The sequence below is a fragment of the Vanacampus margaritifer genome, chromosome 5 (assembly GCF_051991255.1).
Source record: "Vanacampus margaritifer isolate UIUO_Vmar chromosome 5, RoL_Vmar_1.0, whole genome shotgun sequence".
Taxonomy (NCBI): Eukaryota; Metazoa; Chordata; class Actinopteri; order Syngnathiformes; family Syngnathidae; genus Vanacampus; species Vanacampus margaritifer.
In genome coordinates, this window is record NC_135436.1 from 11,772,838 (window position 1) to 11,794,197 (window position 21,360).

The 21,360-nt window shown below is 40.0% G+C and overlaps 4 protein-coding genes across 16 annotated transcripts; 3 read left to right on the forward strand and 1 right to left on the reverse strand.

Moving 5' to 3' along the window:
* Nucleotides 1-35: 35 nt before the first annotated feature.
* LOC144052175 (uncharacterized) lies at nucleotides 36-2,896 on the forward strand. Of its 2 annotated transcripts, XM_077566052.1 has the most exons (3): nucleotides 36-606; nucleotides 1,639-2,134; nucleotides 2,399-2,896. In XM_077566052.1, exons 1-2 carry the CDS (start codon nucleotides 207-209, stop codon nucleotides 2,130-2,132), a joined length of 894 nt encoding a protein of 297 aa, XP_077422178.1. In that variant the 5' UTR covers nucleotides 36-206; the 3' UTR covers nucleotides 2,133-2,134; nucleotides 2,399-2,896. The 2 variants fall into 2 exon arrangements, with proteins under 2 accessions (XP_077422178.1, XP_077422176.1); XM_077566050.1 differs by having other exon boundaries at nucleotides 1,639-2,896.
* A 228-nt stretch (nucleotides 2,897-3,124) lies between these two features.
* On the forward strand, nucleotides 3,125-10,906 carry mfrp (membrane frizzled-related protein). Of its 4 annotated transcripts, XM_077566131.1 has the most exons (14): nucleotides 3,125-3,808; nucleotides 4,243-4,335; nucleotides 4,643-4,763; nucleotides 4,916-5,053; nucleotides 5,180-5,338; nucleotides 5,435-5,654; nucleotides 6,990-7,120; nucleotides 7,255-7,380; nucleotides 7,524-7,600; nucleotides 7,666-7,814; nucleotides 9,126-9,256; nucleotides 9,559-9,693; nucleotides 9,825-9,952; nucleotides 10,059-10,904. In XM_077566131.1, exons 2-14 carry the CDS (start codon nucleotides 4,282-4,284, stop codon nucleotides 10,281-10,283), a joined length of 1,794 nt encoding a protein of 597 aa, XP_077422257.1. In that variant the 5' UTR covers nucleotides 3,125-3,808; nucleotides 4,243-4,281; the 3' UTR covers nucleotides 10,284-10,904. The 4 variants fall into 4 exon arrangements, with proteins under 4 accessions (XP_077422257.1, XP_077422261.1, XP_077422260.1 ...); XM_077566135.1 differs by lacking the exon at nucleotides 3,125-3,808 and having other exon boundaries at nucleotides 3,877-4,335; nucleotides 10,031-10,906; XM_077566134.1 differs by lacking the exon at nucleotides 3,125-3,808 and having other exon boundaries at nucleotides 3,879-4,335; nucleotides 4,643-4,751; nucleotides 4,967-5,053.
* nudt8 (nudix hydrolase 8) lies at nucleotides 10,855-14,271 on the reverse strand. 6 transcript variants are annotated; one of them, XM_077566145.1, is made up of 6 exons: nucleotides 14,104-14,271; nucleotides 13,400-13,489; nucleotides 12,779-12,970; nucleotides 12,574-12,706; nucleotides 11,521-11,598; nucleotides 10,855-11,400 (listed from the first exon to the last, which is right to left on the reverse strand). In XM_077566145.1, exons 1-6 carry the CDS (start codon nucleotides 14,124-14,126, stop codon nucleotides 11,206-11,208), a joined length of 711 nt encoding a protein of 236 aa, XP_077422271.1. In that variant the 5' UTR covers nucleotides 14,127-14,271; the 3' UTR covers nucleotides 10,855-11,205. The 6 variants fall into 6 exon arrangements, with proteins under 6 accessions (XP_077422271.1, XP_077422270.1, XP_077422272.1 ...); XM_077566144.1 differs by lacking the exon at nucleotides 14,104-14,271 and adding an exon at nucleotides 13,687-14,051; XM_077566146.1 differs by lacking the exon at nucleotides 14,104-14,271 and adding an exon at nucleotides 13,563-13,691.
* On the forward strand, nucleotides 12,991-19,758 carry ftr86 (finTRIM family, member 86). Of its 4 annotated transcripts, none has more exons than XM_077566138.1 (11): nucleotides 12,991-13,125; nucleotides 15,831-16,409; nucleotides 16,516-16,611; nucleotides 17,070-17,303; nucleotides 17,396-17,558; nucleotides 17,625-17,714; nucleotides 17,790-17,837; nucleotides 18,015-18,071; nucleotides 18,179-18,223; nucleotides 18,332-18,534; nucleotides 19,281-19,758. In XM_077566138.1, exons 2-11 carry the CDS (start codon nucleotides 15,900-15,902, stop codon nucleotides 19,614-19,616), a joined length of 1,782 nt encoding a protein of 593 aa, XP_077422264.1. In that variant the 5' UTR covers nucleotides 12,991-13,125; nucleotides 15,831-15,899; the 3' UTR covers nucleotides 19,617-19,758. The 4 variants fall into 4 exon arrangements, with proteins under 4 accessions (XP_077422264.1, XP_077422262.1, XP_077422263.1 ...); XM_077566136.1 differs by lacking the exon at nucleotides 12,991-13,125 and adding an exon at nucleotides 13,595-13,753; XM_077566137.1 differs by lacking the exon at nucleotides 12,991-13,125 and adding an exon at nucleotides 13,602-13,749.
* The last annotated feature ends 1,602 nt before the right edge of the window (nucleotides 19,759-21,360 follow it).

The window sequence follows — 21,360 nt, forward strand, 5'->3', positions numbered from 1 at the left end:
ATCGTATGTAGTGTCTCTGTGACCACTTGGGGCGCTATGTAGAAGGAGTATCGAGTTATAAAGACGTAGAAGAAGTAACAAGCGAAGAAGAACGCGGAGTCTGGTCGCTGTCCAAGTTGGTGTCTGTGACACCGATGTTATGATAGTTCATTACCTCTTTGTTCGGTTTTGCGCCATCGGTGTCGCTGGTAGTTGTCACTTTCAGCATGGAGAATTTGGGAGAGACCCGCAAGCGCAAAATGAAGTTTGGCGTGATGGAGTTGGCGGTGTTGGTGGAAGAAGCAAACAAACATATTGGTGAGTTACAGGAACGAAATCTAAATATCAACAGAAGAAACGCAATATGGGAGAACATCTGTAAGAAAGTCAACGCTGTGAGTAAAACAAGAAGAACACTTGACGAGGTTAAGAAAAGATGGCAAGATATCCGAAGAAGGACAAAAGAAAAAATGGCTCAGAACAAATCGGCTGCCAATAAAACAGTTGGATCGGCGCAAGACATACCTCTGTCTGCAATTTTGGAGCAGTTGCAGATGACCTTCTGTGATGAGAACATCATTGGAATCGAAGAATTTGACATCCTTGAAACTAAAACTGAACGCAAAGGTAGGCCTATGCATGTGAAACACACATTTGTTTTATAGGCAGTGGGTATTTTTCCGTGACCGGCAAATCTCCTGCTGATTGGTGGTTAAAATTGGTTGGTTGATTGGTCAATCACCAGACCGAGATTATATGCATTGGGCCTGGTTCCTGCCTTGCTTCACCCATTCTCTATCTTTTCACCAAGTTTTCATTTTGTTTTGCCACCGAAGATAGGCTGCTAGTGGCATTAACAGCTTAACCATAACCCTCAGAGCAATTCCGAGTTTACGTCACAAATCCAAATGGTGGTCTTACTCGGTGAAATGACCCTCTCCGTCCATTGAAAAGCATTGGATTTTACATCCATGTTGTTTAATTTGTGAGGATTATTTTGATTTCAAAATGACGAAAAGTTTACTACTATAACATTATGCCTGGTTTGCATGATAGTCAATTTAAGGCAATAAAATATGCCGTTTGTTTTCACCGTGTAAGTATCAGAAATGCCTGGATGTTTGGAATTGTCAATAGGCTGTTGTCAAGAAATTTTACCAAACACAAAACGTTATACAGTGGTACTTGAACCCGTGACCACGCATTTTTGGGGTGACAGCCTTAACCATCATCACATTATGAGTTAGTACTCATTGACTGCCGCAGAATTTGTACTTGTAGTTCTCACGCCATTTACGGCAAAATACCGCTAAGTGGCGAGTTGCCGGTCACTGCAAAATATCCACTTTGTTTCTGTTACAAGTTGCATTCAATTTATTCGGGTATGATTTCACAGCATCACAGATGGCGACCCCTGAACTGACAGGGACTAAGCCGAAAGTCGAACAACAGGATGCTGACTTTGCCCAAATTGTAGGCATTGACTACACATAGAATTGTTGTCTACTGCACACATTTTTTATCGTTGATAAGCAGAATGACTCATCTTGAAAACTTTTGTGCACACAAATGTTAATTTTGTGCAATCACAACTTAGTAAGTCGACATTTTCGGTGATGTTATAATTCTTTAAACAAGCTATCCTGCTTTTTTTTTTAGAGACTGCATTAGAAGTTACAGAATCAGCGCCGGACTTGAGTCGGCCAAAGTCATCAACGGGCAACTCTGCAGAGCCCCAGAAGCAGCCACCTTATGAGGACATCGACAAGGAGTTGCTACAGCAACAGAAAAATCAGTCCGCAGCGCTTCAAAATGGCTTACAGTCCATTGTACATGAGGTGAGAGCTGTGTCCTCTGTTATGCGCGCATCCAGACGGGACACTCAGGCCATCGTTGCGCAAACCAGGCAACTGGTCAGCGCCGTATCTGACCTGACCACGGCCATCACTGTTCTGACAAAAGTGATAGAAGATGGGGTACGGGCAGTCGGGACTCAGGGGTCATTCTGTTCCAGTGGCCCTTCCACTGATCTGTCGGGAAATGAAGACGGCGCAGGAGGAGGTGAAAGTGCGTTGCGCTCAGCTGAACCCCAGCGTAACCTGCGGAAACGGAAGGCTTCAATGGACGAAACTATTTCGACAAAAAGAACGTAGATGTATGTTCGATTTATTTGATAGCATTTTACAATTTAGGCTAGTTTTCCAATCTTTGGTGACTTAAAAGGGAAGTTTGCAATTTTCAAAAAAAAAAAAAAACACTCTTCATATTTGATATAACTATCAGTATGACCTGACGTAGTACATGATTAAAATTTGTGGGAAATAAATCAGCCCTCTCTCGACCAATTTTGTACCTGTGAATTGTTTTTGGAAAAAAAACACCGTCCTTCTATTTGTCCAATTTGTTCTTCTTATCCAAGGTCAAGTCGCATGGGCAAGCAAGCAGCAACCGAAGCGATCCAGACTTTTCTGTCATTTCCAGCGTCACATCTGTGGACTCTTCAAGCTTTCCCATGCCTTCGTCAAACTCTAAACATCTAGGGCAGAACAATGAATTGAATTTAAATCGACATCACAATGGAAAGGTTGCAATTTGTGAAAAACAAACTGCTTCATCGTCAATTGTTTTATCTATAATATATATTTTATTTATTATTTAAATAGTGTCTAGATAAGTTCAGTGATTAAATGGAGTTTACATATTGTTTCATGAATGATGAAAAGTTGAAGTGATGAAGCCACAGATTTGTTTGTATTTTTGATGTTATTTGGTTTCTGACTGCCTGACTTATGTTTGTGCCACACTCGTTTGGCAGACTTGTGAAGTTGGAGTCAACGCTTAAAAGACTGCAAGTCAAGGTGTTAACAACTGTAATGGAAGTACAGTAGATACATAAAATGTCATTTTTTTCATTCTTGTTTTATTTGCCTTTATTTTAGCAGAATATTAACCTAGAAGACTATAACATTTCCGAAAAAATTCATTGCTGTAGTTTGTTTAAAAAAAATACATGGGAAGAGGATGTTGGGGAAAAAAGAATCACTTATTAAATCAAATTCATAATATTGTGGGGGGGGGGGGTAATTGCAATTAGATAATTTTACAAAATCGTTCAGCCCTACTAAGATTCCTGCAATCAGCAAATAAGATGTAGTTGGCAGCAGTTGGTTCTCTTAAATTTATCACCTGAATTTCCATATACTGTTAACCTTGTCTGAAAGTGAAGTCAACCCAATCATTTTTTTACAATATTCCCCCACTAGTCTAAACCTGACATTCTGATTAATATTTTGCTTGTAGAATATGAATTAAGCAGCAAAATCTCCTTTTTATCCATCCCAGGAGGTGGCCATTTTGCCACTTGCTAGCCCGCACTGCAATGTTAGCCAGCGAAACAACCACCACCTTAAGAAAAGCCCCAGATGTAGTGCCACTAAACTACCCCCAAAAAATATTATAACTTAAAAATGTGAAAGTATCCATGGTACATGTGCACGCTTGGAGTTTACTTCACAATGTACCCCACTGTGATTCTATTGTCCTTTGACAGCAAATGGCAAAATGGCCGCCACTAAAATGGATAAAAAGGGTGGATTTTGCTGCTTATTTCCACAAATGCAATATTAATCAGAATTCTGTGTTTAGACTAGTGGGGTCATGTAAAACATTGTAAAGATTTTTGGGGGGGTTGACTTTCCCTCTTCTGTTTCCCTGCTTTGTGTCCTGAAGTCTCCACTTTTTTCTTTTCACCGTGACCCCGAGAGGCCGAGTGACATTTTCTTGAAGGGTCGTCTGATCAACTTTGAGACGTGGAGATTTTTACCTAAGAGTAAGTACATGTCATTTAACCCATTTAGTTTGAGTGGAAATGCTTCTGTCAACATCTGCTCAATATCGAAACTTGCAATCCTCCCTGTGAATAAAAGTATAAAACATACTGGGTTAAAATTGGGGATTATTTGGGATTTAACGGGGAGCCCCACCTTTCCGTGCCCTCCTGCTTCAGGGCTAAGTCCTCTCAGCTGACTCGGCTTTGCTCAACACTGGGAAAGAGTTTTTTAAAAGTATTTTGGAGGCTATCGCGCAACATCACAAACCATAAGAAATGCAGATATAGTGAAAGTTAAATGATTTTTAACATTTCTACCTGGGGCATGTTGATGGATAGCCAACCTTGTACTGTTCTGATGCACACGAGGACTCACATCACTAGAGCTTTACATTTGGACTAATTCTTCAACATTTTCTCATGGACACATGGAGTGTTTCTGGGTTCGCTAACAGAGGAGCAGCGGACCAAAGATGTCGGATCTCAGCCAAGTAGTCATCGACTCAGACGCCTCAGACATTTACAAGGTGAGAAAGGTCAATCATGATAAGCTTTGATAATTGAAATTGCTTTGATAAAATAAGCTGTATTATTGTCATGAAATTACAGATATGTTGAGGTGGGTCAAATATATTTTTCCAAATTTTATAATTAGTGAATTATTGCTTTGGCAGATAATCATGTTTTTGCTAACCTTTTCTTGGTGATAACTCATCTCTGATCGCAAACAGAAATGTTTAACGTCTTGTACCGGAAATGTAATTTACACATTAATACTGTAGTACAAAAGTTGACTTGCGTACGATTTTAGATTTTCTGTCGTTGTTTGTCCAGAATGTGTTCTGCAATCCCGCCTTTGAGCTGGAGGGGGAGCGAGAGGAGCGTGTGGAGGGACTTCGAATGACCTCATCCACCCCTGAGCCAATCAAACCACCAACAACTGGTAGATTTGCAAGTACTGTACATAAAAAAATGGGTTTTATGCATCAAATACGCACATTTCAGCATGTGGCTATTGTTTAACTACTTAAATTATTAATTGCAAAAAAGCGCTAGTTCTAAATGTTTTGCCAGAGTCCCTATAAAAGTTTTTGTGTGAACATTCAGGCCGAGGGTGGGGTCTCTTCGTGGTGTGTGTTGGTCCTTTGCGAGGTGCAGGTTGTGGCTGTGGAAAGGTGGTGGTCTCCGCCGCTGCCCTGCTCCTGGTTGCAGCTCTCGGCCTGACGCTGGCCCTCATCCTCACGCGTGAGTGTCTGCTCCTTCCTATAATAATATAGCACCCGGTCACAAACATAACAATTTCTTTTTAAAGTGAATTTTAAAATCACGCATAACTTTAATGATATTTTAGCATTTCTGCTCTGCTTGTAGAGATCAAAGGTCAGGAGGTTGAAGAGCAGTTGTTGCCCACCAGCCCTTCAAACCCGTTGAGTGCAGGAGGTGGAGACACACCTTCACTCCCATCAAACAGAAGCCAGCAGGACAGTATGCCAGTAGCCCACCCTGCTAGCATCCCCACCACTGCAACACGTAGGACACACAACCACATGCCTGCTGACATGTCTTTAATTGTTTAAGGCTGTTATTTTTCTGATTACGGAGCAGACGACTCATGTTTTCTTTCAGGTTGTGGCGGAGTTCTGACTGATTCTGTAGGTTTTTTCAGCTCCCCAAACCACCCGGGCTCCTATCCCCCCAACACCTTGTGTGTGTGGGTCATCCAAGTCACACCCCCTCACTTAATTCAGATCCACGTGTCCTCTTTGAATGTGGAGGGTCCGTCTCCCTGTTTGTTTGACTGGCTGGAGGTACAGGAGCATTTAGAGCACAGCTCCGTTGTCACAAGGTTAGTGGATCAACACCAGTGTTGGGAGCATTACTTTATAAAAGTAATTAGTTATAGTTACTCATTACTTGCTCAAAAAAGTAATTGAGTTATTAATTAAGTTAATTCAGAACACCTACAATGCAAGGTTACTGTTTTCACTACTTTTTTTAAATAAAATATTTTTTTTGTTTTTAATGTTTTTTTTAAATATATATTTTATAATTTTTGTTGAGATTTATGTCAACCCAAATCAGTTCTAGGGCAGGGACATGGACTCTTGCTAAATGCTAACATGTTAATTTTCAAGGAAGACACGTCGTGACTTGTGACGTGCTTTGGATGCCACCTAAAAAATACAAGTCACACGTTCCAGCTGTCAAGATATCTTTATTGTAACGAAGTGCGACAACAACAGTGTTTCTAACTGTGGCAATTGACAATTTTCATGAAATTGAGCAAGCGTTCTGTAAAAATACTTCTTTTTTTTTTTTTTTTGAATTACGGAGGTCTTTAACTCATTCCATTGACAGCTATAGTCGTCAAAAAATTCATTTGAACTATTTATATTTGTTTTACATTTCTTTTCCATTTTTGTTAACGAGAGTATGAAAACCTAGATTTTTTTTAACATTTAGAACAGATATAACATTTGTCGTTAATCGTGAGTTAACTAGTGAAGTCATGCGATTGATTACGATTACAAATTGTAATCGCCTGATGCTCCTAAATTTTAATAATCTTTTCTTTAAAAAATATATTTTAAAAATATATATTTTAAAAATTTTTAATCATCTTTTTTTTTTAAAGAAAAGATTATTAAAAATTAGGGGCGTCAGGCGATTACAATTTTTAATCGTAATTAATTGCATGACTTCACTAGTTAACTCACGATTAATCACAAATTTTATATCTGTTCTAATACAAAAAAAGTATAGGTTTTCATACTCTTGTTAACAAAAGTGGGAAAAAATGTTGAACTAATAAAAATAGTTCAAATGAATTTTTGACGTCTATAGCCGTCAATGGCAGTGAATGAGTTATTATCTGCGCAACGTAAACTTATTTTGAGTCTTGAAACGAATAAACCCTAATACATCTGTTGTAATGTAACATGTTTGGCATACAATAACGCTAATGCCGTTTATGTAGTCATAACCCGTCCTTGAAACAAAAATAGGAATGACCAGCAGAGGGAGCCAGAATGAGAAACCTGACGGGTCGCTATCAGCTCCCCAAGTTAGATAAGAAAAGATAACATGCGAAAGGGGTGGGGGGCAAACCTCAACCTCTGTTCCTTTAGCGCAACCGTATCCATACTGTTTCACATGACACATGTATGTTTCCCTCCTGTAGGTTCTGTGGTGCCGTGGCTCCGCCAACAGTCAACACAAACAGCAGCACAGTATGGGTGACCTTCCACTCTGATGGCAGCATTGCAGGCAATGGCTTCACAGCGCAGTACAGGACCTTGCTGCCTGGACACAGTCAGTGGTTTGTTGTTTACATGGATGACAAACGAAAGGAAAACTCCTCCTTGAGTTTGTTAGCTGCCTGCAAGCAACATGCACATGTTCCGCCGTCTGTCTGTGTAATGTACGCCTGTTTGCTTGTTTCTCAGAAAGTTGTTTCAGAGACGAGTTCATGTGCGACAGTGGCCACTGTTTGTTGCCTGTGTCTGTGTGTGATGGCCATCCAAACTGCCATGACCAAAAAGATGAGGCCAACTGCAGTCATAAAAACAGTGGTAAGAGAAATAGTGAAATAAACACATTATTCGTTTATTAGATATCCTGGGAAGATAGAATTTACATAGTAGAGTGCCAAAATCCTAATGTGAGTCCTTAGAATGGTGATATTTATTGTCTTAACATTGCTGTTGATCCACAGAATGTGGTGGGCGGAAAGTTGGACCATATGGCTCCTTGGCGAGTCCAAATCACCCCAGGCCTTACCCTCACCAGCAGGTACATTCACAACGATCTAGAAACCATTAAGAGACCATTTTAACCACCCTGCGTTCGCTTGTTAGTTTTGTGTCTGGCACATATCTGTTGAGGAGGGTCACGTCATCACACTGAGCTTCAAAAACTTCAGCCTGGAGACACAGGATGTTTGTGAGTTTGACTATGTGGAGGTGCACGACAGCAGCAACACTGGAGTTGGAAGAGTTCTGGGAAGGTAAAACTTAGACAGGTTGTGTAATCAGCAACATACCACCAAGAGCCACCTCAAAAAATAGTTGGCTTTCCAAGTACCACTACAATGAAAACATGAAGTGACATGCAGTTTACACATTACAGTGTGTAAACAAATTGTGCTCAAACAAACTGTACCCAAATAAGAAACCCAACCTGAAACATTTCTTGACAATAATATATGTGACCTCAATAGTCTAAACGTGACATTCTGATTAATATTACATTTGTGGAATATGAGTTATGCAAAAAAAAAAAAACAGCCATTATTATCCTTCTCAGGGGGCGGCCATTTTGCCACTTGCTGTCGACTTAAGATGACATCACAGTTGCGCAGGACTCAGGCAACGACCAATCACAGCTTACCTGTTTTCTGAAGCTGAGCTGTGATAGGTTGTTACCTGAGACCTGAGCAACTGTGATGTAATTTTCACTCGACAGCAAATATATATATATATATATATATATATATATATATATATATATATATATATAATTTTTTTTTAAACTGCTGGATTTTGCTGCTTAACTTATATTCCACTAACGCAAAATTAAACCAAAATATATTTAGACTAGTGGGGCTGCATAGAACACGTTATTGTCAAAAAAATGGGGGGGTGGGGGGATGACTTCCCCTTTAAAGATTAAATTGTTTTATACATGAAAGTTAAATACAATTGTACTGTACTAAACAAATATATGTTTCAACCACTCTAATATACAGTATGGACGCATTCTTAAAACAGTCGCCTATGTCATTTTTTCAGAATTTTCAGGAGACAAAAAAATGGAACCATTTGCTGTTTGATTTGATTTAGGCCAAAATAATAATTTTTGCACACACCAAAAATGACGTAGGCAATTATTTTAAGAGGGTGACGGTATGCCGTTTGAACATTTAATCCAGTGGTTCTTTCATATACCACTAGAGGGAGCCTGCATGCCACACATTTCAAGAGCATCATTTTGAGGTCAACGCTTACTAATGTTCGGCCTGAGAGAGCTTTCTGCTGGTTCATCATTTCCGTTCTAGTTCATCTCTAAGGTGTTTGGAAAGTCTTGCTGAAACAGAAAATGATCTTCCCCAAATGGTTACCACAAAATTGGAAGCATACAATTATTCAAAATGGCTTGCTAAACTGAAAAATCATCGACTGATGAAGAGGTGTCTGTCCCTCAATACTTTGGTCCACATAGCGCACCTTACGTGCATGCTCTTATTTGAACTTTGTGAACTGTAACATTAGCTCTGATGATCCTAATAGCCTCCGGTAAACTGTGTTTTCTGTGTCAGGTTTTGTGGCAGCGCCCTCCCACCGGACCTGACCTCGTCCGGCCAGTACATGACTGTATTGTTTGTGGCTGACGAAGGAGTGGCTGACAGCGGCTTTAACGCAACGTATCAGTCCGTGTCCCTGCTGGATAGTGAGTTCTTCCTCCCAAGATATTGTACATAAAGACATGTTTTCACAATGGTTCATTTTTATGTGCAATGCTGTTCTTCTTGCCTCATTCATATCTCTGTTAATATACAGTAGGCTACTCGTAAAAAAAGTTAAGAGCTCTCAGGTGAAAATACTTGGTAAAATAAAATGCAGTATAATTTACAAGTGAACTTTTCATCTTCTGTAAACTTCACCGAGCATGCTCAACTGCTCAAGGGCAAAATTCACAACAGGTTTTTGACCAATTAATGGACTAATGCATTTTTTTGTCTTTTGTTAAAGGGACATGTGGTCCGAGGCAGTTTGCCTGCAGTACTGGCGAGTGTCTTCACCAACAGTGGATGTGTGATGGCTGGAACGACTGCCCTGACGGAGCAGATGAACGGGATTGTGGCAACTCCACTTATCCTCCCTTCAGTGAGTAAATTATAATCTGTGACTCAAAGGATCTTTTCTTGTTATTTTCTATGGCTATTGAAAATAAATGTAGCCGTTTCTGTCACCAAAACGTGGGCCCTGACTTTGTTGTATTTTGTTGATGCCACCAGCTTCCCCATGTGAGTCAATAGAGGTGGAGATGTGTCTGGGTCTCAGCTACAACCTCACCTCATTCCCCAACATATGGCTCTCCATCACCGATCAGAGAGAAGCGGCCACACTTCTGCGACAGTACAGGGTATATTGGCTACCACTGCCTTCCCATTAAATTAAACTCCACTTTTTTGTCAAATTGGGATCACGGGTTCCCGGACAGTTCTCTTTCCTCTGTGGTCTTGTCGAAGGTTCTGATGGAGCTGGCCTGCTTCGAGCCCTTGCGGAAACTCGTTTGTGGGATGTTCTTGCCGCAGTGCAGCCCTCATGGAGGCGTCCTGCAGCCGTGCCGCTCTGTCTGCTCTTCGGCTGAGCAGCAGTGCAGCCAAGCATTGGACCTTTTCTCCTTCAGCTGGCCTTTCAACTGCCACCTCCTGCCTGACACAGAGGAGCCCATGGAGTGCTCGCTGCCTTGATTGACACATTTTAAAACAACAACAAAACAATTGTTTTAGAACTTTGAGGACTGACTTGAAGTGACTAGAAAAGCTTTCCTTAATTTACATCAAAGAAAGCCACTTCCCAGAAGCAACTTTAATGGCGAAAAGCGCTCAAAAACAGCAAAAACGCTGTAAGTTTTGTTAATGGAAGTGGTTTGGTTGATTGACTTCAATATCTACCAAACCATTTACAAACTCTATTCTATTTAATAGAGCACATTTAAAAACAACCACAGCAGAAATAAAGTGCTGTATAGAGCTATGACTTGATAAACTAATATCAATTCCAATATTTAACCACCAATATAGTGAAACATTTTAATCCTCAATAATGATGTAAAGCACTTAAAAAAAAAACACACAAGCACAAATAATTAAATTTTGGCAAAAGTTAGATTACCAAATTTCCCCTAAATTCTATCTACTGCAATGTTTACATCAGCTGTGCTTTTAACTGCAATGCATTTCTAGTATTCCAGTTGGTCATGTGCAACATTTACTGTATTGCCTTGTTAAGGTACGAGGAATAAAAACTACTGGAAGAAAATGTGTTCAGATGATCTTTAATTTGTCTTTGAACATACCACATCGTGATAAATGTTCACTCTTAAAACAGTACAGGTTAGTTTGAGTGAGGTAAAAAAACACCAGAGGTAATTATAAATAGCCATGAATCAACGTCAACATAACTTAGCATTTAATCAATTCCATTCAGTCAGTCAGTAGGTGACCTACTGTAGTGAGATCATAAAACTTGTATGATAACAAGGAGGGTAACAAAAGAGACTTAAATCAAAGAAACTCTGAAAACAAGTTCAAATGTTAAAAAAAAAAAAACGCTAAATAGCTTGATTGCATGTTACTAAATATAAACTTTGAGCCACACAATGAATGAGCTTCACTGCAGATGTGATGGGATAAGAAGTTTTAGTGTACGATCTAAGGCAACGGCGGTCAGGCCCCAAACGCGGTGCTTCCCATTACGAAACACTGGCAGCGTGTATCCATATTTGTCCCCTGTCCGAAAGTGTGTGTACCCACAATTTTGAGGGTCGCACAAGTGGGACAAAGACAAACTAAAAATCTCCTCCACCTGAGAACCAAAGAGAAAAACTTAAATTTTGCAGTTATCAGAAATCAGCATTGTGGACAAGATTTAAGGACATTACCAAATGGGGTTATTTGTTAAGCAACAATCACAGAATGACTTTACCTCTGCTAGATTTGGTTTGAAGGACAACTCCTCAAGACGGCCTACGTTAGCCAGCACAGGTGCCACCAACATACCTGACTAAAGAAAGGTCAAATGACAAGTTCAGGTCACGTGATAAAGTGTCATCATGAAGTGTGTGCACGCTTTCACACATTCCTACATTCAAATAAATCCACGTGTGACCATGCCGGAACCTGTGTCTGCTATGACTTGTATAATATTTGTGGGACAGTAACTATTGCTTTCAACTATGGTTGTTAGGCGATTAAAATTCTGAATCGTAATTAATCGCATGACTTCAATAATTAACTCACGATTAATCGCAAATGTTATCTTTTCTAAATGTACAATAAAATATCTATTTTTTGTTTTCATACTCTTGTTAACATAAAAGGTTAAACTTATAGAAATATGGCTGCATCTGTTAGTTATTGATACAGTAATTTCATAATTCATAAAATTGAGTTAAAATAAAAAAAATGTACTGTACTATTAAAAACGAGTGATATTGATTTGTGTTGAGTCATTTTTCTGCCACTAGATGGTATAATTGCATTTGTAAGAGTGACAGCTCAGTGCTTTTTTTCTTTTCATATTAAGAGCTATCTAATCTTTAACATGAAGTATCTTTCTGCACATTTTAAAAATTGTAAAATACAACTTGACCGCAGTCTCCACAAATATATGCATTATTATTACATTGATTTCTGCAAAAAAATTTATGTGGACGTGTCTGCTGCGTTGCGACTAAATTTCCCCAGTACAGGCTTTCCAAGTAAGGGGTGGTCATTAATTACGCGTTTTAAAAAAATTGTGGCATTAAAGAAACTTTAAATTAACGCACTAATTTTGACACCCCTACTTTCAGCATAACATGGTGGGAGAAGTACCGGTATCTATATTTGTATTCTGTTATACAATACTGGTTCTAAATTCCCATTTTGGGCACAGACAGATTCGACAGATACTTTATTCACTTTCAACAGACTGTGGATAGAAGCTGTTTTTGAGTCTGTCCCACATTGATGCAAATCTGGTAAATGCTTAACTCACCGTGTCCCTGAGAGGCTTGAGGACACCCCACACACTTTCTGTTGACACATTAATGCCAAGCTCCTCCCGGGCCTCCCTCAGCGCAGTGGCCACCACATCACTGTCTGATGGATCACTCTTGCCCCCTGCGAAGCTACAGAAATGTGCAAATGAGGACAAGCACTCAGGAAAGTGTGCACAAAATGAGTCACGTGCCGCTACTAACCTGACATCTCCCTTGTGCCTGCCCTTCAACATGCTGGAGCGCAGCGTGAAGAGAAATGCTGGTTCTCCCCCTTCGCTGCAGAGTGAAACCAGAATGGATGCCCATCTTCCCTGATTGTTTCCTTGGCTCTGAGATGTTCTCACCTTCTCCACATTATAGATCTTCAAATTTGGGGCCAGGTTCCGTCGACACCTGTTTTCATTTTCCAGAGTTAGACACTCAGTCCAGGCTCCGTGAACTGCTCTGGTTTGGTGAGAAGAGAGGCTGTAGGCTTGTGCTCTAGTCTGGACATTTTCTAACCAATGTAAAGACCTAACAACCTTCTGTCTGTCACGGGAATAACGGCAGTAAGTTGTATTGTTTAAATTGTGTGAAGGATGATAAATATCCCAAAATCTTCTCCGAGGTAGACGACAAGTTACGTTTGATAAACAATCCTGAGTGTTCACAGTTTTGTTGTGCTTCCAATGAGACTTGGCGGGATCTGTGGATTTAAGGTTTTGTAATGGGGCCTCTTGCTTTAGTTCATTGCCACGGTGTAAGTTAAAAGGTGAATGCTTTGTTGGACAGGATGCAGTCTCTGTGGAGAGTGAGTAACACGTTCTCCTTCCATTCACGTACCATCGAGCTTGGGTACTGTTGGACTCATTCAGTCGCACTTGTGCCCTTAACGGACAAGTGCTAAACACCAGCTGTGAGCCCCGAAACATTCTAGAAAAAGAAGTCAAAACAAGTATTGGTTAGTAAAGTCAATTGTACTCATCAAGTAGTAACATATTTTTACCCAAGTATCTCTGCTTTTACTTAATGCATAGACTGTGAGTATTTATTCAACATTTTGGCGCAGCTGAGCAAACTACGGCGAGTCTAGCAAGCATTTAAAAGTGATGAATGAACTTCTTGACCACCTGCCAAGGAGTACGACTGATTGCATGTCCGTCCAGAACAGCTGAGTTGCACTCGCAAAGCTGGTTGGTAAGAGCTCTCTCTGAGGTTGCCCTACGCGGCCCCAAAAAAATGTGTCCAATTCGTGTATTTAATGCGGACATGTGCACAGAACGGTGTGTGTATATGTGTGAGTGTTACCAGCCAATCACACTCATACAATTACCGATTTGAACAAATGTAACGTTTAGTAATCTGGCGTCCGTCTTTACGTCGGCTAGCTGGATAGCGCGTTAGCATAATGCGAAGCTGTTGGAACAAGTTATAAAACGTAACGTAAAGGTCACTCGTAGCAAGGTTGCTATACGGAACGTAAGGCTGAACAGTGGACAACACGTGATACAGCTAGCAGAGTATAATTTATTTTGAAAGAAACTCACCGTGAAAGTTGTAACCAAAACATTTAGCCGGCTGCCATTAGTCGTAACGGCGCCGGGTAGCTTCGTGGTCGTCACTGTTGCCATATCACTGCGCAGTCGTGACGCAAAACTTGCTTTACAATATTTTCGAGTTCAAGCCAAGAAATTTTGTTTACATTCCACATTTCATACGGCATAGTCATAAGGATGGATAATGCAACAGAAGAAGAACGTGTAAAGATTGATGACGTGACGTTAAAACGGTAATAAAACAAGATGCTGTACAAAGATACATCAGATAGATAGATGGATTAAATAAATAAATAAATAAACAAATAAACGTATTGGTCACACACTGATATGACATTCACCAGCGCAAATTGGCGGCCATGTTGGGAGAGCATCTTTCTTATCAAAGTCAATGCACTGACATGATATACAGTATTAAATCTCAACATTCTCATTTCTTAACCAATTTTCATGAATTTACTTTTTAAATACCCATGTGCTATCAAAATAATGCACAATTACATTTATTTGCGGGTGGTGAATTCCTTTATTTAGTATTCCCTTATTTACTTATTTATTTACTTACATGTTTATGCCTGTTAAATGCCATTCCTAGTTCCCTTGTGGTAATAGCACGACATTGTGCTCAATGTTCCAGCATCCTGTTTTCAGTTGTCTTCCACTTGTTCATACACATGGAATGCAAGTATGCCTTTGCCCCTCCTAGCTTAGCCTAGGCATTCAGCTCAAAAGGGGCATTTCAAATCTCCCTATGGTCAGTGCATGCTAAAATATGAGAAAGGCAAACGCACACTAAGACTACCTTTAAAAAAATAATAATAATATTTTATTTTATTGTTTTACTTGACAAGATCGTTGTACTTGTAGTTATGGCTTCTGTCAGAGGGATTTAATGATTGTGAAACCTTACAAATGTATGATGACTTCATTATATTATTACATATAGACATCAATGTATGATAGTTTTGAAATCAAAATCAGAGAAATGATTACTGGCAAACATTAATATGTCATACTCGGTGATGTAGGGACAGGCAGAACAAATAAATGCTCTTTCATAGATGTAAAAAAAAAAATAAAGCTCTGTATGCTATCCACCCATTGTCATGCGCAGATTGGGTTTCAGCAACTATATCAGCTTTTTGTTCAATTTCAGCAATAAATCTGTGAGTAAAGTGAAGCGTTATCATTATTTCAGTATTTCTGACATTTCTGTTTTCTGTTGAGATTTTATCATGTAAAATGAGTGCCTTGTCTCAAATGTTGGGCAATGCCTGGATTGGTGAAAAGCTCAACCATTCATGCATTTCAAAACAATGAAAGAATTGATGTCAAAATATGTCTGTTCACCTGGGAGCTAGTGAGGAGATTAAAATAACATTGATGTGGTTATGATAACAGGTTCAAGCGGCGTTGACAAAAAAAAGAGCAGCCAAGACAAAATGTCACAAAAACACTGAATTGGTAGCTATTAGCATAATTAGTGACACTAAAATAGGCAACTGTTTTCTAGGATAAACATTGAATTTATTCCCTCAAACATTAAATTTTACTGTCAGAAAGAAACAGGTGACCATTTCTCAAGAGAAACTCCCAAGAACCGGTTTTACCAGTTTCGCCCCAAGTTGAACCTGCTGCAGTTTCTAAGCACCATGTGAATCAAACAACTTTGCATTTGAAACCTTCCGCTCAAATAGAGTGTGTTTTGTCCCCCTTAGGGAAAAGCTGGGTTCCCGTAGCATCTGACCTCGAAGGAAGGCAAACATCCGTCTCCCATCACGGCACCCATGGCCTCGGCGTGGTCTGAAGAGGAGACTTTTGTCTGCTCTATATGTTTGGAGACCCTGAAGGATCCAGCAACTCTACCCTGTGGACATTCCTACTGCTTAGCTTGTATCCAGAGTCATTGGGACAAAGGGAACACCAAGGCCCAGTACAGCTGCCCCCAATGCAGGCAGATCTTCAAGCCTCGACCTACTTTGGCAAAGAGCACACTCCTAGTGGAAGCTTTGGAGAAACTTCGGACCAATAGTCTTGCGCAGAAACCCTCTACGGATGTTTCTTCTGCTATGCCTTCAGAACCAATCTACATGGAGATTCTTCCAGATACTGGACCACGGCAAGGCAGTGTGTATCCTCAACTTCCTGCCGTGGCTGCCAGACCCTGCCCTCAACATAACCAGCCCTTGGACCTTTTTTGCCACGATGACCGGGAATGTGTGTGCGTGGTCTGTTGTCAGCATCGACACAAAGGGCATCGTGTACTCAAACCTGAAGATGAGAGGAAGGAGAGACAAGTATGTGCAAAGTGAAGATTTTTGAAACCACTGACAGCCTAACTACAAAAAAATCCTATTTATCGTCGTCGTCTTTTTATTTAGTATTCTTTTTTCTTTTTTTTAGAAAGAGCTCACTCAAATGCAGGCAGAGGTGGCGAGGCGAGGCCAGGAGACAGAAAAAACTCTAAAGGAACTCCCGAACGTTGCCCGTCAATATAAGGTATGATTCACGCTAACATGTATATTTTGGGACAATTTTACCATCCTTGGTTTGCTCTGTCTGATGTCATTACATTTTATTTCAAGCTGTTCATTGGTAGTGGTTCACGAGGCTGACTTGAAAATTCCATTGACTGGCAAAATAAGGGTGTAATCTAGCATTCACCTAAAACAGGCAGTCAAGCCAAAAATATGTTCTATCATGATTAATATTGCGTTTGTGGAATATGAATTAAGCAGAAGAATCCCCCAGCCTTTATCCATCTTAGGCGGCGGCCATCTTGCCTCTTTCTGTTGACTGAGAATGACATCACAATGCCGAAGCCCTCAGCTTGCAAATGTCACATGGCCAAACCCTGAAAACAGCGGAGCCGTGACGGTCATTAACTGAGCCCTTAGGTACTCTGGTGTCATTTTCAGTTGAGAGCAAAAATACAAAACAAATCCTTCTATTTTCAGGCTTTGGTCCAGGCACTGCAGCAAGAGAGACTGGATATGTTTTCCGATCTTGTCAATGCCGTTACTCTCACTGGCACCCAAGTCGGTGAACTTCTCGGCGCGCATGAGCGGTCTTTTGGCAGCCAAATTGAGGGCCGTATTCACAGACTGGAGCAGGAGATGGTACAGCTTCACTGGAAGGGAGAGGAGTTGAGCAGGATGGCAGACATGCAGGACCACATCTGCTTCTTAAAGGTAGTATTAGGGTGTCAAGTGAGATATCACTCGTAGGGTTTTTACTCACATTTGGCAGACAACTGATTGTTGTTATCATTGTCCCTGCTCAGAATTTCCTCACAATGGAGATGGCAAGTCCAACTGGTGGCACACAAGAACCAATTCTTTGCAAAGAGGAAGCAGTGGTAGCGGACGCCCACTCAGTCTTTAAGGAGTTACAAGAGTCGATAAAGGAGCTCTGCAAATCCAGTCTTGCCAAACTTACCACTTTATGTCAGTTTAGTTAAGTTTCCCACCATCTCTCCTGTCTTGATATTAAGTGGATTTTTATCTCTGCAGTGAATGAGGACCCTGTGGCCTCGAGAAGTGAAGGTGCCACAGCACCGAACATTATGCCAGCCAATGGCTTTTCTACTGTGCAAACCACAGGTGGAGTAACTTGACACCAATTTTCTTCTTAATATTATATGATAAACAATTTTGTTTACATTTTTATTCCTGTAGTTTATGAGACTCCAAATCCTGCACCTTTACCCTTGCCACGACCCCAAGGTAAGTGATCATCAAGATGTATACACTTGACTATGACCAACTGAGTTCAACATATGGCGAATATTGACATTATTGAATTTGGTTTCAGCCATTGAGTAATTCATTTTTGCATTATGTGAAGCAGAATGCTAAGCGTTATTAGAAACCATCGACTTGTGATGTATTTCATTTATTCAGCCTCTGCCAATGAAGCCTCAGCACCGCCTCCACCATTCCCTCCACCTCAACCTCAAGGTGACTAACCACATAAAACTAACTGCCTTGACAACCTTTTCACAGCTAATTCACTCGCCCCTCCCCTTTCTGTTTTTGTACTTGGCACGCCTGGTCCACAACAATAGCACTTGTAAACCCAGAACCAAAAATGAGGGAAGAATTGCTGAAATGTGAGTCAATTTCTTTCCCCAGGAATAAGAGAGGGAATATGTACTGCACATTGTCAAAAACTTTAGGTGATTCCAGAGTCTTACTTAAAATGCATCTTCACCCTCCAGTTCGCTTTGAGCCCACAATGGACCCCAACACAGTGTATCGTCATATACAGCTGTCAGATGGCGGTCGTAAGGCCACACTACGTGCCGAAAACCTGAACCCAGTAGACCACCCGGAACGCTTTCTCTACTGGCGACAGCTTCTCTGCAGAGAGCCATTGGGAGGCAGCCCATACTACTGGGAGGTGGAGTGGACTGGGCCCAAGGTGATCCTACTAGCACAGGGGCCTGCAACCTGTGGCTCCTTAGTTCCTCTCCTGTAGCTCCCCTGTGGATTTGTAAAAAAAAAAAAGTCGAAATTATTCTTCTTTTTTTAAATGTATTTATTTATTTTTTTTGTTAAAAATATTATTTGAATGAATTGACTATTCAAAAATATCAAGTCAAAATTTGTAAGTTTTCAGAAAAAGAGACGAAAGGTAAATTAAAATGTTTTTTTATGCCTAAAAGTGACCATAAAATGTCAATATATATATATGGCAGTAAAGAAAAATGTTCAAAAGATAGAATGTCCAAAAACAAAAGAAATCCCGATTTATCACATAATGTGCACAAAATTGCCAAATCAGACAGAAAATTAATTAAATAAAAGTAACTATAAAATGTCCAAAAACAAGAAATTACCATAGAATGTCCACAAAAGGAAGAAGAGAGGCATTATGGACATACTGTTTTGTTCATCACAATGTTCAAAGGTTTTGCGACTCCGGACAGTTTTGTTGTTATTTGGCCTAAAATGGCTCTTGACAGTAAAGGTCGCTGACCCCTGTACTAGCAAACACAAATATCTCCCATAATGTTAGGAATCAGATAATATTTTTGTTGAGATGAGCAGCAAAATGTTGTAGTTTCTTTTTTTTTCTGAGTAAGCGGCAGTCCTGAAAGTTTTTTGGACAAAACTTTTTGTAAGAAAAAAAAATGAAACAAGAATGTTCACTCCCTCTTCATCCAGATTACCATTGGAGTGGCATACAAGGATATGGATCGCCAGTCTTCTGATGACAGAAGCCGTTTGGGCCACAATCCACTTTCCTGGAGCTTGTACTGGTCTGGGACCGGTTTCTCCTTCTGGCACAATAACCAGGAGAGACTCCTGGGCTCGTCCAAAGGCAGACGGATTGGAACCTATTTGGACCAGCATGCAGGCATTTTGGCTTTTTACCGCATCAACAACGACAAGGCTCACCTCATCCACAGACATGTGACCCAGTTTAGCGGTCCACTGTATCCAGGATTCCGGTTCTGGGGAGGAGTTGGTGCTACTGTAAAAGTATGTCATTTGGATTGAAATACAAATGAAATGTCTGCAGTTGATTGAACTATAGCTTTGTTAGAATCACAAGATGATTTTTTTCCATATACTTTTGTCCTTTTATATAATGAAAATATAGTTAATAAAGATAAAAATCAAAATAAATTAATCATATACAGCTTACTGGTTTGATTTGTTCACTTTTTTTTCTCATTCTGACCCTGCAAATAATATGCAGTCAACCTTCTACTGTATAAGAACAAGTAAACGAATAATAAATAATAACCATACTAACAATAGTAATAATACAGAATGGACCATCAAAACAACAAATAAATTTAATTTACCCACCCCTTCTCATAAAATGGTAATAGTTATGTCTATCTCACCATTCCTTTTCTTATTTAAATCTGCATACACATCTATATACTGTATTATTTTTATAAATAAAAGTACATTCAGTACAGAGTGTCTTCATCCCACCCCCTAGCGCTACATATGCATAAAATGCTGTTCCTCAATAAAAACACCTGAGTTACATAAGCATTCAGCACAATGTCAAGTATAAACACTCAGTAGTACACCAAGCACACTCCCAAAGAAAATATGAATGACACAAGAAGCGTGTCACATTTGCAGGGGTTCTTTTAGATGAGGAATCCAAATGCACAATTATCTCTACTGACACTGAAGTACTGAATGAAGCTTCGGTTAGTAAACCACTTTATGACACAGTGGTTCAAAAAAGGTTTAGAGCTTCAGAATGCCTCGTTTTGCCATCACTACTTATATATGGGTATACAATTTATATGTGAATATGTATGTATCTACACCCTGAGCCACGACCGCCACATCGCTCACATGCACTGAAACACACGAGACACGACATGACCACACCATTCAGAAGGCATTAACTGACTAGGACCTGCAAGGATCCCTGAGCTGCCCGCGCCCGCCTGCATGGATTCCCAACTGTCTCCTGACCAAAAATATATCTATATAAATCCAACATACATTTGGAAACATGTAATAATTACAAAAATGAAAAAAATCTACATTTAAAATATAAAGTGGGTGGTGTTTTACAATTAGGCAAAAAAAATAAAAAAATACTGTTGGACAAAAATATTGCTTATCCCACACACAGTAGAAGGGCCCAGTCAGTCGATTTCTTTTTTGGATACAAGTTCCCCAGAAAATTCCATGAATAGTACATGCTTGGATGATGGCACCGCTGTCAGCGTGATCTCGGACTTCGTTGTCCTGATAATTGATTAAATGCGGTTTCAGTACAGCTGCAAAGATGATACACAATATCGACACTAATCATGTCTTTGCACGAGCATGTAGCATTAAAAGATCCGCTGAATCAAACAATGAACACGGAAAGTGAGCGTATTTTACCGGTCGCACCAAAACCAAATCAAAATGCTCCAACATTTGAATAACGCTTCCTAAATGGCTAACTACATAGTATGACATGAGTCAAACATTTACGACAAAACAAAAACGAGCTCAGATTAAATTAAACATGACAACAACAAAAAAAAAACACTAAACACAAAATGTACTTACCCGTGGTAGAAGAGGGGTGTCACACCAGTGGGGTCTGTAGGTTCAACGACCAACACGCCAACGTAGGTCGCCCAATCGTTATGGCACCTGGCACGTTATTAACGTAAAAGGAAATATGATTGTTACAGGCAGTTTTTTTAAGGCGTTGGTTACATTTTGAAACTTTTCTAGTGTTTTGTCATTACAGTATATGTTGTTACAGAGC